The sequence below is a fragment of the Anomalospiza imberbis genome, chromosome 23 (genome assembly GCF_031753505.1).
Source record: "Anomalospiza imberbis isolate Cuckoo-Finch-1a 21T00152 chromosome 23, ASM3175350v1, whole genome shotgun sequence".
In the NCBI taxonomy this organism is placed as follows: domain Eukaryota; kingdom Metazoa; phylum Chordata; class Aves; order Passeriformes; family Viduidae; genus Anomalospiza; species Anomalospiza imberbis.
In genome coordinates this window covers 1,486,214-1,504,122 of record NC_089703.1, presented here as the reverse complement: position 1 = coordinate 1,504,122, position 17,909 = coordinate 1,486,214, and the positions used below count along the sequence as shown (strand labels likewise).

General features: G+C 58.9%; 1 protein-coding gene across 1 annotated transcript in view; it reads left to right on the top strand.

The window, feature by feature from the left end:
• PAX7 (paired box 7) overlaps positions 1 to 17,692 on the top strand; it is a 113,913-nt gene extending 96,221 nt beyond the window's left edge. The window contains 2 exon segments of the mRNA XM_068171777.1: positions 12,433 to 12,679; positions 17,439 to 17,692. Coding sequence (XP_068027878.1) covers positions 12,433 to 12,679; positions 17,439 to 17,554 — 363 coding nt within the window. The 3' untranslated portion in view covers positions 17,555 to 17,692.
• Positions 17,693 to 17,909: the final 217 nt, after the last annotated feature.

Below are 17,909 nucleotides of genomic sequence, written 5' to 3'. Positions count from 1 at the left end.
AGCAGGATGGGATCGAGATAGGATCGGGATCTGGGATCGGGATGGGAGCGGGACAGGATCGAGACAGGATCCGGATGGGATGGGGATGGGATCCAGATGGGATCGGGATGGGTTCGATGTAGGATCCAGGTGGTATCGGGATGGGATCCAGATGGGGATCGGTCTGGGAGCGGGACGGGATCTGGAAGCGGGACGGGATCTGGAAGCGGGACGGGATCTGGAAGCGGGACGGGATCTGGAAGCGGGACGGGATGGGGACGGGAGGAGCAGCCGGGCCAGGAGCGCGGGCGCTGTCCCCGCTGCCGGCAGCGCTGACATGTGCCAGCTGTGCGCGGGTGTCCCCCGCTTGTCACTGCCCAGCGCCTGCCACAGCCAATCTGTGTCCTAATCGCCAGCAATTAACACGAAACACTTTCGCCCCTCGCTCCCCCCGCCCCCGGCGCGGACACCGGGCCCGGAGCTCGGGATGAAGAGAGGGAAGAGAGCCCCCCCAGCGCCGACCCTCTCCCCCTTCACTTCCCACTAACTCAGCGCAACCAATTAGGCATCTGACACCCGCGCGGGCTGACAAATTGTTTCTGTCATCTGCTCTCTGTCTTTCATTAAACGGGAGGCGGAGGGGGGCTCGCGAGGGGAGGGGGCGGGAGATGTGATCTCCCATGCTTAGCGAGGCCAGATACATTAATTACAAAACGGCCATTTGCGGCATGAAAATGCATTAATTAAATTTATGCAATCATTATCTTTAAATAGTCATATCTTGAAAATGATCAGCCCTTCCTGAGTCTTCCCTCTCCTCCGCTAAGTATCTCTAATCCCTTTTCCAGTGTTTATCTCGGGATCGGCAGCGCCTTGTGTGCTTTTAAACTTCTGCGACAGGAGATGCCTCCAAAACTCCGCTCGAGCCGTCCTGCCCCTGGCACCGCAGCCAGGACGGACACAGAGCGAGGATTTGCCGTTTTTTGCAGCTTTTGGACCAAGATATTCTCATAAAAATCTCGTGGCTCGGCCGGGAGTTGTGGGGTTAAGAAATGAAGTTGTCGCGTCTGTGCGGGAGGGCGAGGGATGCGCTGCGGATTCCGCGCGGTCGATGCGGGGCTGTTTTCCTTGGAAAAGGTTTGATTTCAGTGCAGCAGCGCCCCGGCACAGGCGCGGCTCTGCCAGCAGCCGGCCGCCTTCCATCAGGGCATCTTCTTCCCCTCAAAAACATCTCCTGGTCCCAGGCCATCGGTGGCATCCGTGAGATTAAAAAAAAAAAAAAAAAAAAAAAAAAAAAAAAAAAAAAAAAAAAAAAAAAAAAGAGAGAGAGAAAAAAAAAAAGAGGCGTTCTGTTGCTCTAATGATCCAGATCGCTTCGTGGTGGCTTGGCTCTGTCATTCTAATATATATTTTAATTCGGAGCACCTTCAGAGGTGGCCAAAAACTCAAACTGTGCCCCCAAGGGAGCGGGAAGGGCGGCGAGTGAGGCGTTAACCCAGGAGCTTCTGCTTTCCTCCCTCGTTGTTCCGAGGCTTCCGTTTGTGATGAGCACACAAATAAACAATCACCGGGAATTCAGCGGGGTTTGCGCGGCCACCCCAGGCACGGCAGAGCCCTGATACCCGGGGAGGGATTAATCTCATGCCCTGCTTAAGTAAGAACCTCGAAGTCGGCAGGAAAACTCCATCCGAGCGGCTTTTGGAGAGCGGGGGGGCCCGGGCAGGGACGGGATCTAAACCCCGCTCCCTCGGGCCTTTCGTGGCGCTGCGTGGGAAAGGTTTTGTTCTGATGTTTGTATGCCTGCGCCGTTTTTAATCAATCCTGTCGGGTTTTATTCCCCAAATCGGCAATTCCTGGTGGGGCAGTGCCCGGTCAGACCGGGGTGTTCGGACCCCGGAGTTTGGGATTAGGGCCAGGCGGAATTTGGGGTGAGGGCAGTGACTCCTGCCGGGTTTCTCCCACCGGACGGGCAGGAATGAGCTCTGGGATTTCAGAAATCGCCTCGGGCTGTGCCTGTCGTGCTCAGAGATTCCCTCGGGGAAGCTCGGGATGGAATTGCGGCTGTTGGGACCCGGCACGGCGGGAGCAGCGTGGGGGCGGTGGCAAACAGGGGGACACAAAGGACTCCTTTTCCCTGGAGCGTTTTCGGGAATGGCCCTTCCTGGAGAGAAGGGAAAAGCCTGGCCGGGGGCAGGAGAGGTGTTTGAGCTGGGACGTCTGAGCTCCAGGGCGGTGCTCTTTTCTCCTGGATTTCAGCGCGGATCCCGCAGCAGGATGCGGCTCCTTCATCCCCGATTCCCGGTTTTCTGGGAGGGTTTGGAGGGTCACGTTCGGGACGAGCCAGCAGCTCCTGAAATCACAGCAGCAGAGAGGGCTCCGGAGGGACGGGAGGGCTGGGAGCGGCATTTCCTTGGATTCGGGAGCTGGAATTTTCCTTTGGGTGAAGGAAAAAGAGGCCCTGACTTTAAAAATCCCCCCACTATGGCAGCCCCAGAAAACCCAACCGGAGCCGAGGCGCTGCCAGGATCCCCCGGGATCCTGCTCAGGCTTTGGGGAGGGCTGGGAAGAGAAACGCTCCCCTTAAAAACCGGGAATCGGGAAGGGGAGAGAGCAGGGAGCTCGGCGCCGCTGGTTTTCCCTTTCCTTGGGCAGCCGGGGCTGCTCGGTGCTCGGCCAGCGCTGCCCTTGCTGGGCTCATCAGCGCGATTTCATCGCCCTGACCTCTCCCGGCCGGCGCTGGGAGCCCCGCGGGCAGCGGCCGGGCCGAGCGGGTGTCTCTTACACCGCGCTTAAGCCGGGCTTAACTGATTACAGCCCTCGATAGATCAGAGGGAGCGGGGGAGGCAGAGGAGCCCGGGGCGGGGCTGGGACTATTGATGCCTTTTGGGGCTACTTAAAACACAGCCAGACAAAATTAAGGGAAGAAAAAGCGCTTGTATTTACTGAAGGGGTTTCAGGTACATCTCGGGCAGATGAAGCTCCCCAGGGGCTACACCCAAAAATGGACCAGGGCTCACCCAAAAATGGACCAGGGCTCACAGGTTTTCACACTTTGATAACTTTGGTCCATTTGGATATTGGGGGTTAATCCTCCAATTCCAGCTTCAGGTAATGAAGTCTTTACCCCAAGCTTGCTCCCCCCATCTCCCTTTTGTTGAATTTCTCGGGGCTGAGGCAGTGAGGTGTCCTCGATTGCCAGGCCTGGAGAGGAATTGTTGTGTCTGCCCAAAACGGGAGAGCAGCAGCTGACGCTGTGTGTGGAGATTGGAGTTCTGCACTACAGAACCGCAGGGTTACAAACACATGGAAAATAGAAAAGCTCAAACCCTCAGGCATCACCCTCAGCGCGGGGAGCCCGGCGCAGGGCCGGGGCTATCAATGAGCCCACGGGGCTATCAATGAGCCCACGGGGCTATCAGCCCACGGGGCTATCAGCTCACGAGGCTATCAGCTCACGGAGCAGCCTCGCCCGGGGCCAGGCGCTGGGACCCCCGGGGGATTCTTTGTGGTGCAGCTCCTTTGGCACTGACAGAGGCTCCCCCGCACTCCCCGGCACGGTGGGCCCTGGAGCGGGCTCAGAGCATCCCAGGAAATCTCCTTTGGAAGCTCCATCAGCTCCCCCTGCGGGGCTGCACTGCTGGGATCGGGAATGGGAATGGAGAGAGGGAGCGGAGGGACAAGGGAGGAAGAGAAGAGGAGGCCTTGCCATGGATTCGGGTCTGGCTTTGTCAGAGGAATGAGAGAAGTTCCTAAAGCAGCTGGAATTTGCTGAGACCCCTCGATGCCGCTCTGGCAGCACGGCCACAGGTTTCGGGCTGTTTCACGGGGAACCTTGGGGTGTGTTTATTCCTTTCTTGGCGTTTTGTATCCCTCACCAAGACCCCCAAAGCTTCTCCTTCCCCACCTGTCCCCAGCGGGTCTGAGCTGACTCAAAAATGGACCCAAAAATGCAGAACAAAAGCCACAAGCCCGACCCATTTCCAAACTCAAATCTCCCCCCAGTCCTTCCATTGGTCTGGAAGCGTTTGGGAATTCCAGTTTTCCGTGGTTCTGCCTTCCTGCTTTCTCTCCCAGATGACTTTGTCCCAAAACTCCACGAGCAAGGATTGGTATTCCTGCCCCGGATACTCGGGGTGAAGTGTCCCAAGGACGCTTCCCATTCCACCAGGCGGATTTTCCCACCCAGACTCTCCCTTCTGAAATATTCACGGGGAAATGCAAGCTTAAACTCGCGGAGGATGGAAGCAGCACCAGGGTGGAGTTTGTTTGTGGTGACTCAGAAATCGGGAGGCTGGGGCAGCTCCGTTTGCTGAGCGCATCGGGGCAGCCTGGGTTTTCTCTAGAAAACGTCGCAGGATCCCAATGAAATCGGGGAAAACGCTCGGTGCTGATGTGCCATGAGACAAAGTACGGCGTTGATGGGTGGTGAAGCACAAAAAGCCCTTCCCCGAGGGGAGCTGCGTGCCCAGCAGCGCCTGGAAATCGGAGCCCTGTGGGAGTTCAGGGTGTGGAGGTGCTCCTTGGCCCCTTGGCTGGAGCCTCTCCCGGTTCCGGGAGGGAGGAGCTCCTCTCTCCCGGTTCTTCCTGGTCGCTGAAATCGGTGTCCATAGCCTGGGACCCCGCTGGCCTCCCCAGCCCCCACTCCACAAAACATCTTTGTGTTTCCTCCCCGGTGATCCAGGCTGGCCAGGCCTTTGCTTCCTGCTTTTCTCTGGGAAATGCAGAGTTTGGTGTCCAGGGCAGAGTTCGGTGTCCAGAGCAGAGTTTGGTGTCCCACAGCAGAGTTTGGTGTCCCAGGGCAGAGTTTGGTGTCCCACAGCAGAGTTTGGTGTCCCAAAGCAGTGTTTGATGTCCCAGAGCAATTTTTGGTGACCCAAAGCAGAGTTTGGTGTCCCAGGGCAGAGTCTGGTGTCCCAGAGCCAGAGACCATGGCTCATGTTTCCAAGCAGTTTGGTGTCCCAAAGCAGTGTTTGATGTCCCACAGCAGAGTGTGGTGTCCCAGAACAATTTTTGGTGACCCAGAACAGAGTTTGGTGTCCCAGGGCAGAGTTTGGTGTCCCACTGCAGTTTGGTGTCCCAGAACAGAGTTTGGTGTCCCAGAGCAATTTTTGGTGACCCAGAGCAGAGTTTGGTGTCCCACATCAGAGTTTGGTGTCCCAGAGCAGAGTTTGGTGTCCCAGAGCAGAGTTCGGTGTCTGAGGGCAGGGACCATGGCCTGTGTCCCCAGACCAAGCAGCTTTTGACGTAATTCCTGCTCTTCCCCTCCCGATCCCACTTCTCCCATGGGATTTCTCGGAGCCCTCAGTGGACGTTTGACCCCGCAGTGCTCCCGATTCCCTCGTGGGATCCCCACTGCTCCTTCCCGCGCCGAAGCCTCTCCTCTCCCCCTCCGGCCGAGCCCTTCCCGCTCTTTCCGCGTAGCTTAGAGCCTTTTCCTCAGACCTTGTCTGTGATTTGTACATCCCTACAGAAGCAGGGTGCCCAAAACAAGATGCAGTGCTCCCGCTGGAACCTCACCATAGCCCTGAACAATCAGGTAACAACCTCCCACTGCCTCCCCCTGCTCCTCCTCCTCCTCCCTCGCAGCCCCTGTGGCTCCACTGTGCCACAGCTCCATCACATCCCCGGCTCCATCCCACCCCCGGCACCTCCCCGGGCCCTCTCCATCGTCGGTGTGTGGTGGCTTCCCATCCATCCAGCGGAGCAGGGCCATTTTAGGGCACAGGCGCTCATCTCCATGTCACCTGCCATGTCCCAGAGCCCTTCCCCACGGTGCTGGAGCGTCTCTCGGGGCTTTGGAGCCGCGGGAAGGCGCCGCTGGCATGCTGGGGTTGGTTTTTGCTGTTTGGGGCTGCTCTGGAGGGCTCTGGTGCGATGTGGCCCGGGGGTGTAGGGAATGCAGGATTCAGGCACGTTGCGTTCTGTTCCCAGCTCTCCACGTGTTTTCCAGCTGAGGTTTGGGGTTGGAAATTGGTGTTTCGCAGCTCCCCAGCAGCAGCCCTGGAGCTGGCCCATATCAGGAGGAGCTGTGGGGTTGTGGGGGCTCCTCGTCCCCTCAGCTCCTGGAGGGGGGATGAACACCCTGGGGGGGTGAGGCCGGGGAACAGCCCCGGGTTTGTCAACCTTGAATCGCCCCAAAATCCGAGTGGAGGCTTCGATCACACCCGAGAGAGGCAGGGCTGAGCTCGAGGTCAGCGAGGTCACCCCGAAGGGAATTGCTGGGCTGGGAAAGCACCCCCAGGGTCCTCAGGAGCACCCCCTGCCCAGCAAACCCCACCACAGAGCTCCAGCTTGCTCCAAACCCTGCCTGGCAGTGCCGCTGCACGCAAGGAGCTGCAGTGACCCGGCTCAGGGATTTTCCAGGTGCAGGAAGGGTGAAGCACCCTCTGGATCTGCAAAGCGAATTTAATGGGTGCTCGGTTTGGAACGCTGGGATCCAGCTCAGCTGGCTGTGGTGATTTAGAAAATATTCAAAATTAATTGCTTGGTTTTGTGAGTGCAGTGTTAGTGATTGCTACACAAGTCATTTTAGTCCTACCTGGGGGCATATTTGCATATATTTATCCTCCTTTCAAGTGGAGATCTTTGGGGAAAGTGTATTTATCTCATCCTAACTCTTTCTTCGGCTTTCAGCTGTCCTACAGTCGCCTCTTCATTTTGTTCTCATTTAATGTATGTGTGGAATAATCGACTCTTCCTCTTCCCACCAAGTAGAAATGAATCCACAGAGATCAAAAAGCATTAATGTGGGGAAGGGTTTTTCCTTCTGCCAGGAGCAGGGTGAGAGAGAAAGATGGGGAGGATGGAGCTGGGTCTCCCCCAAAACTGCCTGGGAGGGCAGGGCACGACCTGGAGAGGAGCTGGGGCAGCTAGGGGTGGCAGGGACCGAGCTCCCCCCTGGAGGAGCTGGGAGAGCTTTGTTCTCCCTAAATCCCGGGGATCCAGTGGGTTTCCCAGCAGGCATGTTTGCCATGCCCAGGAAAGGGAAGTGGGAACACCCGAAGCTGGAGCCCAGGGAGATTTCAGCCTCCCCTGCAGGGAATTTCCCGGTGGTTCTTGCCTGGTGTGGTCCCAAAAAGTCCAAGGGATCCCATTGCCAGCAAGGGAGGGTTTGTCCCCGTTCCCAGGAAAGCAGCACCACAGCCCCAGGAACCACAATGGCAGGAGCCCTTCCTGGGGTGTCCCTGGATGTCCCCAGATATGTCACTGGATGTCCCTGGTGTGTCCCCAGATGTGCCTATGGATGTGTCTATGGATGTCTCTGGATGTGCCTCAATGTCCCTGGGTGTGTCCCTGGGTGCCCCTGGATGTACCCCCATAGTGTCCAGGAGCCGACCCCAGGGGTCACCTGGGGATCCTGGAGAGCTTCTGGGGCAGGGCAAGAGCCGTGGTCACTCTGGGGATGTCCTGTAGGGCTGGAGCTGTGGTCACTCTGGGAATGTTTTAGGGAAGGAGCCGTGGTCACTCTGGGGATGTCCCACAGGGAAGGAGCTGTGGTCTCTCTGGGAATGTTTTAGGGAAGGAGCCGTGGTCACTCTGGGGATGTCCCACAGAGAAGGAGCTGTGGTCTCTCTGGGAATGTTTTAGGGAAGGAGCCGTGGTCACTCTGGGGATGTCCCACAGGGAAGGAGCTGTGGTCTCTCTGGGAATGTTTTAGGGAAGGAGCCATGGTCACTCTGGGGATGTCCCACAGAGAAGGAGCTGTGGTCACTCTGGGAATGTTTTAGGGAAGGAGCCGTGGTCACTCTGGGGATGTCCCACAGGGAAGGAGCTGTGGTCTCTCTGGGAATGTTTTAGGGAAGGAGCCGTGGTCACTCCAGGATGTCCTGTAGGGCTGGAGCCGTGGTCACTCTGGGGATGTTGTAGGGAAGTTGTGGTCACTCTGTCACCTGTAGGGATGTTCTGGTCAGTCTGGGGATGCATTAGGGCTGGAGCCATGGTCACTCCAGGATGTCCCATGTCCTCAGGAGCCACCAAGGAGCAGTCGCTGGCTCTGCCAGGGCCAGGCCTGGCTACCACACTCGGCTGCTGCCCTTCCCTTGTCCCTGTCTTATCTGTCCCCATCTCTGGGGTCCCCTCTGGCCCCCCTGCGCCCCAAAAGCAGATCCTGATTGCCCAGCTGGAAGGTCCTAATTGCGCTTCCCTCCCCAAAGCCGCCTCCCTTTATCATAAAGGGTGCACATTTCCCCCGCTGCAGCTTCCGCGGCCACAGGCCCTGAGGGCCAGCTCAGAAATGGAGGGAATTAATTACATTTTTTTAACTCCCCTCCTTTTCTAGTAGGGGAGAGAGCGATGAAACGTCCCGGGGGGAGCGGGGGGAGCTGCCGAGGAGGGTGGGGAGGGAGGGAGCAGCGGGAGGTGAGGGGGGAGCTGCTGCTTTCATCCAGGAGGGTCTTTGTGCATCAGCCTCGCACTCCAGGACCTCTCCCCGCTCGTCCCCACCGCAAAGGTGACCTCGGGAAAGGCAGGGGACGAGGCCCAAGGCTGCTGGCATTGACTGGGCCCCGAGTGTGAGCCAGTGGATGGATTCGGGCCAGGGGAAGGGAGAGGATGGGGATGAGAGGGAGGGAAAGGGACGGTTGTGCTGTCAGCCCCGCTGATGGACAGCGAGCAGATCCCCCTGCAGATAAACCCTGGCAGATGTGGAGCGGGCATTGATTTTTAGTCAGGGATGATAATGCACCAAGAAGTAATAAATTAGAAGGCAGCAAGGTCAGAGAGGGAAGGGAGAAGGACTTTGCATTCTTGAGGAGGGGATCCAGAGTTCAAAAGTGGCCTGGAAAATGAGTTTCTGCAGCTGGAAGGAGAAGTCAGGGGACACGGGCCCGGGAGGGCTCTGCAGGGTTTGCCGTGCTGGGTGGAAGGAGGGAAGGGGAGCCTCCGGTTCCCTCTTGATATTCCAGACCCCGTCACGGCCTGGGGTGGGGAAAACCAGATCTGCCCTCAGCTGGACCTGTGCAGAGCTCAGGGAGCTCAGCCCCAAATCCCCCTCAGCCAGTCCAGGAAGGGAATTCTCGGCCCCAAATCCCCCTCAGACTGTCCGGGAAGGGAATTCTTGGCCCCAAATCCCCCTCAGCCTGTGCGGGAAGGGAATTCTCAGTCACAAATCCCCCTCAGACTGTCCGGGAAGGGAATTCTTGGCCCCAAATCCCCCTCAGCCTGTGCGGGAAGGGAACTCTCGGCCCCAAATCCCCCTCAGCCAGTCCAGGAAGGGAATTCTTGGCCCCAAATCCCCCTCAGCCTGTGCGGGAAGGGAATTCTTGGCCCAAATCCCCTTCAGCCTGTGCGGGAAGGGAATTCTCAGCCCCAAATCCCCCTCAGCCTGTCCGGGAAGGGAATTCTTGGCCCCAAATCCCCCTCAGCCTGTCCAGGAAGGGAATTCTTGGCCCCAAATCCCCCTCAGCCTGTGCGGGAAGGGAATTCTTGGCCCCAAATCCCCCTCAGCCTGTGCGGGAAGGGAATTCTCGGCCCCAAATCCCCCTCAGCCTGTGCGGGAAGGGCAGGGCCTTCCAGCATTCTGGGAGAGGGACCGAAGATTTGGGGCTCAGCTGAGCTGTCAGGGTCCCCTCGGCCACCCCAAATCCATGGGAACATCCAGCTGGGATGCATCCCCCACCCCAGAGGCAGCCGTTCCCCACCCCAACAGGGCTGGGAGGGAATCCCGGCATCCCGATGGATTCCCAGAGGGAAATTCAGCCCTTCCTTTCCCCTTCGGGCCGGACCGAGCTGTCCCTCGGCAGGGCAGGGTCCCTGCAGGATCCCGGGGTGGGGGGACCAGGAATGGGAACTCCGCAGGGCTGGGAGGGAATTCCGCTGTCCTGATGGATTCCCAGAGGAAAATTCGGCCTCGGGCCGGACTGAGCTGTCCCTCGGCAGGGCAGGGTCCCTCCAGGATCCCGGAGCGGGGGAAGGGACCGGGAACTCCGCAGGGCCGGGGCTGCTGAGAGACTCTAGAGGCAGAGCTGAGCTCAGGAACCGCTCCTGATTCCCACCGGTTAAAGCCAATTCCTTTTTTAGCGGCATTTGTGGAAGCATCTGCCCCGCTCCCTGAATTTGGAGTGTGAATCTGGGTTTCATTTGCCAGCCTTGCTTTACATCCCCCTTTTTTTTTCCTAAAAGGAAGTGTTAATGTGGCTCTCCCTGCCTTGGGGAGCCGGTTCTTTTCTCGGGGTAATCAGAAGCAGCTGGGGCACTCCGGGGCCGTGGCCGGGAGGGAGGGAGAGCAGCACAAACCCCGCTGCTCCCTGAGCGATTCCAGCGCGTGAAATCCTCTCTGCACCTGCAGGGCTCGGCTGGGCGGGCTCACACCCCCGGCCAGGGAGCACTGCCCGTTCTGGACAGCTCAGGAAGGGCAGAGCTTCCAGAAATAACTCTCAACCCCCACGTCTGTGTTTTCCGCGTGTGTTTGTTGGTTTAAACAGCCGAGTTTGCTCGTGAATTCACTCCAGCCGTGACTGGGGGCTCTGTGTGAGAGGCCTGAGTGTCCCTCAGGACACGGACCCAGCTCCTCCAGCCCAGGGGATGCTCCAGCCCGGAGCTCTCCCTGAGCCCAGGGGATTGAGGCTGAGCCAGGCCAGGGTTTGTGGGCTTTAGGGAGAGCCCACAAATAATAACTCTGCAGCTGGAAGAGCCCCTCAGGCTGCCCTTCCGTGATTTCCCCACTCCACAGAGCCTGGGGGGGGGGGGGGGGGGTCCGTGTTGCACCCCCAGGACAGCTCAGCACCCCAGTCCTGGATGAACCCGCTCTCCTGAGTGTTAAACGCTCTTTCGTCTCTTCATCCCCCGGTCCTTGGGCTGGGGAGCTCCACGGGGACATTTTTTTGGGCTGAACATCCTCATGGAAGCACCTCAGGGCTTAATCCCTGCCACGAGGCTCTGGAGAGCCCATCGAGGCTCTGCTAAGCTCGGTGTGCGGGCAGCTGAGCCGGGCTTAACTTTTGGGGAGCAGCAGAGAAGCCTGAGCTCGGTGTAGGGTGGAAAGCTTGGAGGAGGAGGGTCAGTAAGCCCGGGATGCGGGAACGAGCCCGGGATGGGGGGGGAACGAGCCCGGGATGGGGGGGGAACGAGCCCGGGATGGGGGAACGAGCCAGGACTGGGGTAAACGAGCCCTTCCCTCGCTCAAAGCTCATTCCCATGCCTCAGCCCCACACCCAGCCCAGCCCCGCGCTGGGGGTTCGATGGATTTTCCAGGATTTTACCCAACCCCCTCCACCCCCCGCTGCCGAGTTCCCCTCCCGGACAAATTCTCCTCCCGGAGCGGAGCCGGGAGGGGATTTTCCATCAAGGCAAAGCGTCTTTGCAGCACTCCCGAGCCCTTCCGGGGGGAGGAGGAGATGCTTTAGAAAGCAGAGGCCAGCTCGTGGCTGGGCATTCACCCCGGAGCCCGCTGGGGCAGGGAGGAGGGGCCGGGAAGGTGTCGGGGTGAGCAGGAAGGGGAGCCTCGGCCCCATAAACCCCCCCAGTGTCCTTCCCGAGAATGCAGCCCCGGCACAAAAGCTCACCAGGCCGCTGCTGGCGGATAAAGGGCTCATTTTACCACTTGCCAGGCTCCAAATATTTCCAATTTGCCACTTTAATTGATGTCAATAAGGTTATGCTAAATTCGGAGATTTGGAGCCGCTCGGCATCTGAGCGCCGGCCGGGCCCCCCGAGGTGACCGTCCCCTGTCCCCGCTCCCCCCGCCCCAGCCCACGGCGGCTCCGACACGACCGAGAGGCTTCAGGAACCCCCGGCCCTTCCCCTGCGAGCCCTTTCCACCCCTAACTCGGAATTACCCCGGGGAAATTCTGCTGATCCCTGGCGGGACCGGGGTCCCCGTGTGAAGGGCAGAGCCTCACCCCCAGCTCAGCCCCGGGAACAAATCTGGCATTTTTGCTGATTAAAAAAAAAAAAAAAAAGAAAAGGAAAAAAAAAAAGAACACCAACAAAAACCCAATTAGTTCATCTGGTTCAGGTCTTAAAGCAGGAAGACTTTTTGTGTGCAAATTCAATTACATTTTCCAACCGAGCGCTGAGAGGAGCTGGACCAGGACCTGTTACCCTTTAACATTTGGGGGCAAAGAGACCTCGGACGTTTCAGCCCCTGAAGCTGCATCAAAGCCAGCCAGGGTTTGATCGGCTTTACGTGGGGACCTTTGCAAATCTGATTTCCCAAGAACGGGGCTGTCCTCACCGTCCCTTTGGGAAAATCGGGATTTTTCTCCTGGCTTTCCGTGGCCCCTGTGCTCATCCCTGGCAGGGCAGCAAAATATCCTCAAAACCCGAGTGGGCTGAGTGGAACTGCTGCATTCTCCCGGTTCAGGGCTCCAAGGAGAGCCCCGGCGGGGTTTGGGGGAGCAGAACTCGGCTCTCCCGCCCGGTCAGCCCCGTGTGGGCGCTGTCCACCCCAAAGCACCGTTTCTGGGGCCGTTTTCCTCCCGCCCGGCCCCTGACGGTGCCTCGGTGTCTCTGCAGGTCATGAGCATCCTGAGCAACCCCAGCGGGGTCCCGCCGCAGCCCCAGGCCGATTTCTCGATCTCTCCCCTCCACGGCGGCCTGGACAGCACCAACTCCATCTCGGCCAGCTGCAGCCAGCGCAGCGACTCCATCAAGTCCGTGGAGAGCCTCCCGACCTCGCAGTCCTACTGTCCCCCCACCTACAGCACCACCAGCTACAGTGTGGACCCCGTGGCCGGCTACCAGTACGGCCAGTACGGCCAGAGTAAGTGCTGGGAGGAATTCCCCCATCCCGGGAAGGGCAGGAGCGAGGGAGGGAGTGGGGGATTGGATTTATACACCCAAATTCTGCATTTTTGGGTGGGAGACCCCTGGAAGTTTGTCCTGCTGCTGGAAGTGAAATCTGCTCATGGGTTGCTCCTCCCCTGGCAGGCGAATCTGAAAACTCCAATGAAATGTTTTAGGTGAAACCTTTCTGTCAGCAAAGGGCAGCTCCCAGCCCCTTCTCACATCCCCAGAACCAGCAGGACTGGCTCGCCCTGCTCAGCCGGGGGAAAGCTGGGATTTGTAAAGCCGAGCTGAGCGTGTCCCTGCCTGCCCTGCCCTCCCCAAGCCGGAGCTGGGAGCTTTTCCTACAGAGCGCGTTTGGCAGCAGGGCTGGGAGTGCTGAGCCTGCCCTTGGGTAGGGACAGCCTGGCCCACGTGTTGTCCCTGCTGGGTGACAGGGACAGCCTGGCCGGGGTGACAGGGACAGCCCAGCCAGGGGGGCGGTGTCCCTTTTGGGTGACAGGGACACCCCAGTCATGGGGTGCTGTTCTGGCTGGACGACAGGGACAGCCTGGCCAGAGGTGACAAGGACAGCCTGGCCAGTGGGAGCTGTCCCAGTTGGGTGACAGGGACAGCCTGGCCAGGGGGTGACAGGGACAGCCTGGCAGGGGTGACAGAGACAGCCTGAGACAGCCTGACAAGGACAGCCTGGCCAGTGGGACAGAGGACTGGAGGTGACAAGGACAGCCTGGCCAGTGGGAGCTGTCCCAATTGGGTGACAGGGACAGCCCGGCCAGGTGACAGGGACAGCCTGGCAGGAGGTGACAGGGACAGCCTGAGACAGCCTGACAAGGACAGCCTGGCCAGTGGGAGCTGTCCCAGTTGGGTGACAGGGACAGCCCAGCCAGGTGACAGGGACACCCTGGCAGGAGGTGACAGGGACAGCCCGGCCAGGGGGTGACAGGGACAGCCCGGCCAGGTGACGGGCCGGGGCTGCTCTCACCTGCCGCGTGTCCCCGGCCGCGGGGCCGCTCGCAGCGCCGCTGCCCCCGCGAGGGTTAAAGGTGCATCCTCTTCCTGCGGGCGCGCTCCCGCTGCCCGCAGCGTGTCCTCGGTGACCTCTCCTCCCTCGGCCGCGGCTCCCGGGCCGCTCTGGCACAGCCCTTTAATGTCCTTAACGCGCGGCCTCAATGAGAACCGGCTGTGGCGGCAGACGGGATCAATAGCGGCCCCCCCGCCCCTCCTCTTTTTGTTTGTCGGGAGTTTGATCTGTGACCCCTCGACCTTCCCCTCGCTTCTGGATGCGGGGCTGGACACACGTGCTATTGATAAAAATCTTAAACAAATTCCGATACCATGTATTTCCAATAAAGATTCCCTTGGGCGAGGCGTTAGTCACACCCATGTGTGTAAAAAATAAAATAAGGGGGCGAGCTGCGCTTGGGCGAGAGGGGGAAGGAGAAAGGAGGGTTTGTCTCGCTTTGCTGCAGGAATTTTTGCTCGGGCCGCTCGCACAGTTTGTGTCGCTTCCTGGGCCCCCGTCCCGGTTTCTGTCACCCCGCTGGTGACGAGCTCTCTGCAGCTTGCCTCGGTAATTACTGCTGCAGTTGACCTTGGAATAACGACATTTTTTCCTGCCCTTCCCCGCGCCTGTTGTGCTTTGCAGATAATTCCAGTTCCTCCTCCTTTTGGGCTCTTCTCTTCCCTTCAAATTCTGTCTTAACGCCCGTCGGCGTGAGGCGACCCCACGGGGTCATTTATTCAGATCAGGCGCTCCTTCCTTCTCTGATGCGGCACAAGAGCATCAAAACTATTTTTAGGTGCATCAAAAACTATTTTTAGGCGATAAAATATGTTAATTGCACAATACAAAGTATAATTTTGGATTCTGTATAATGTAATGGTGTATATAATGTGATGTAATTAATGGCATATCATGGTATATGTATATAATATAATGTACTTATATAAAAATATAATATATATTATATTATATAATTGCATTATATTATATTTGTGTAATATATAACATATATTATATAAATATAATAGATAATATAATAAACTATAATAATATGTTATATATGTATATATTTATATAATATATAAAATATATAATCTAATGTAATTAATATGTGATATTAGAGGAATGGGGGTTCTGGGGTTGGGGCGGGCTCTGTGTGACAGGAGACAAACCCAGGATTTTGGGTGGCCTCTGGACCCGGCCTGCAGAGAATCCCCCTCCTCCCACTTCTCCTTATTCCCAGTCTTACACAAACAAACCCAGCCTCACTCTCCCTCTCACTTAAACCAACAAACAAACACCTTCCATCAATTTCTGGGTTTATTTTGACTTCTGCCCCATTGAACCAGCAAACCCCATCCCTGATTTCTGGCCTGGGGTCCCCTGGTGCCTGTGGGTTCTTGCCACTGGCACAGCAAGGAATATTTGGGGTTTTTGGGGAGGATGGGATTGCCATGGGATTGCCTCCTGGCAGGAGGTTGGAGCTGGGGGAGGCCGGGCTCTGCTCGCAGGGAATGAGGGACTGGACAAAAGGAAACGGCCTCAAATGGCACCAAGGGAGGTTCAGGTTGGATTTGGGGGGAAATTCCTGCGTGGAAAGGGGCTCAGGCAGGCATGGGCTGCCCAGGGAGATGCCATCCTTGGAAATGTCCCAAAAAATGGATCCAGTGCTCGGAGACAGGGACTGGGGATGGGCAGTGCTGGGTTAAGGTCTGGACTCGATGATCTCAGGGGGTTTTTCCAACCTCCGTGACGATTCCAGGATTTTGTGGGCTCCACCTGCTCGCCCCACTCCTTCCCCCAGGGCCACCCAGCGCGGGTGACACCGGGGACAGCGCCACCACCACACTCCCGGGGCGTCCCAGCAGTGAAATCCCTGAAATATCAGGGCAAGTTCTGGATGGGAGCTGGGGGAGGGACCCCGTGGAAGGCGGAGGGAACACACGCAGCATCCCCGAGCGTGCTGCTGCTCCCGTTGGGTTATCCCGGGATCCCTCCCGCTCCCAGAGCCGCTCCCGCCCCGCCCGGGGGGAGCGGGGCCGGCGGATCCGCCGCTCCCAGAGGCCGGGGCCGTGTTAATGATGCCGGTGATGGAACGCGGGAGCGTGAAGGGAATTCTAATGGATCTGCCAAGTCTAATCAGGATTGGTGCGTGGAAGGGGCTCCTCTGGGGCCCGCCGCTGACAGGACGTTGATGGCTGAGATTTGTTTACTCATTGGCAGCGATCGGGCCGCTCCTGCCAGCTCCTGATTAATCTAATTGGGGCCATTAGAGGCGCGGAGGGGGACTTTGACTGAAGCCCGGCTAATGAGCAGTGTCACCGTCCTGTCCCAGCCCTGTCCCCCTCACCCCGGGGCAGCCGCGGGAGCTGGGACCTGCCGTCCCCTCCGGGGCTGGGGCTGCTCTCCCTTCCCGGATGGAAGCGAGGGAAGAGGTTTCCGTGGGATGCAGGGAGGCAGGCAGAGCTCACAGCAGTGAGTCAGCAGTGGGCGAGGCAGGTGCGAGCCCAGACCTGGGCAGCTTCCACCGAAATCTCTGGAATCGCATCCAGCAGCAGCAGCCGGAGCGGCAGCCTGGAAGGTTTATCCCAAACCTCCAGGCTCAGCTCCCTCAGAACCCCCTTTTCCATGGCGGAATTTCAGCTCTTTTCAGGTGTTCATGGAGGGAATCGAGGGCCTCCCCTCCCCTCGGCTGTGCTGAGCCCCAGCAGGGCCTGTCCTGCTCCTGGCAGTGCCAGCCGAGCTCTGAGTCCTTCCAGGGGGAGCAGGAGGTCCCTGGTGTGTGTGACAGCCCCATCCCGGCTCTGAGTCCTTCCAGGGGGAGCAGCAGGTCCCTGGTGTGTGTGACAGCCCCATCCCGGCTCTGAGCCCTTCCCGGGAGAACAGGAGGTCCCTGGTGTGTGTGACAGCCCCATCCCGGCTCTGAGCCCTTCCCGGGAGAGCAGGAGGTCCCTGGTGTGTGTGACAGCCCCATCCCGGCTCTGAGCCATTCCAGGGGGAGCAGCAGGTCCATGGTGTGTGTGACAGCCCCATCCCGGCTCTGAGCCCTTCCAGGGAGAACAGGAGGTCCCTGGTGTGTGTGACAGCCCCATCCCGGCTCTGAGCCCTTCCCGGGAGAACAGGAGGTCCCTGGTGTGTGTGACAGCCCCATCCCAGCTCTGAGCCCTTCCCGGGAGAACAGGAGGTCCTTGGTGTGTGTGACAGCCCCATCCCGGCTCTGAGCCCTTCCAGGGGGAGCAGGAGGTCCCTGGTGTGTGTGACAGCCCCATCCCGGCTCTGAGCCCTTACAGGGAGAACAGGAGGTCCCTGGTGTGTGTGACAGCCCCATCCCGGCTCTGAGCCCTTCCAGGGGGAGCAGCAGGTCCTTGGTGTGTGTGACAGTCCCATCCCGGCTCTGAGCCCTTCCAGGGGGAGCAGCAGGTCCCTGGTGTGTGTGACAGCCCCATCCCGGCTCTGAGCCCTTCCCGGGAGAACAGGAGGTCCCTGGTGTGTGTGACAGCCTCATCCCGGCTCTGAGCCCTTCCCGGGAGAACAGCAGGTCCTTGGTGTGTGTGACAGCCCCATCCCGGCTCTGAGCCCTTCCCGGGAGAACAGGAGGTCCCTGGTGTGTGTGACAGCCCCATCCCGGCTCTGAGCCATTCCTGAGGGAGCAGCAGGTCCCTGGTGCTGCCCTGCAGGGCTAAAAGGGGTCACTGAGTGTCCCCCGTGTCCTCACTGTCCCTTTCCCCCGCAGCCGCCGTGGATTACCTGGCCAAGAACGTCAGCCTGTCCACGCAGCGCCGCATGAAGCTGGGCGAGCACTCGGCCGTGCTGGGGCTGCTGCCGGTGGAGACGGGCCAGGCCTACTGAGAGTCCCACCCGCAGGGACCTCTGGAGAGCCCCGCCGGCTTCCAGGGATCCTTCCTGACCCGTTCCACCCCAGCTGCCGAGGAGATGGGAAAGAAGGGGGAGCTCTCCCGGAACCCGGCTGCTCCAGAGCATTCCAGAGGCAAGTCCGGCCTCCGGGGCCTGACTCCTCCTGTGGCCAGAGACAACGGGCTGGGTGCATTTATCAACCCTGGTCCAGCCCTCCCTCCAAACCCCCTGGCCACGGCATTCCCCACGCTCCAGGACTTGCCATTCCCTGGGTAGCTGGCATAGTCAAAGCCAAATTGAGCGCTTTGGTTTTATTTTTTTTTTTTTTTTTTGTAAAGGAAAAAAAAAA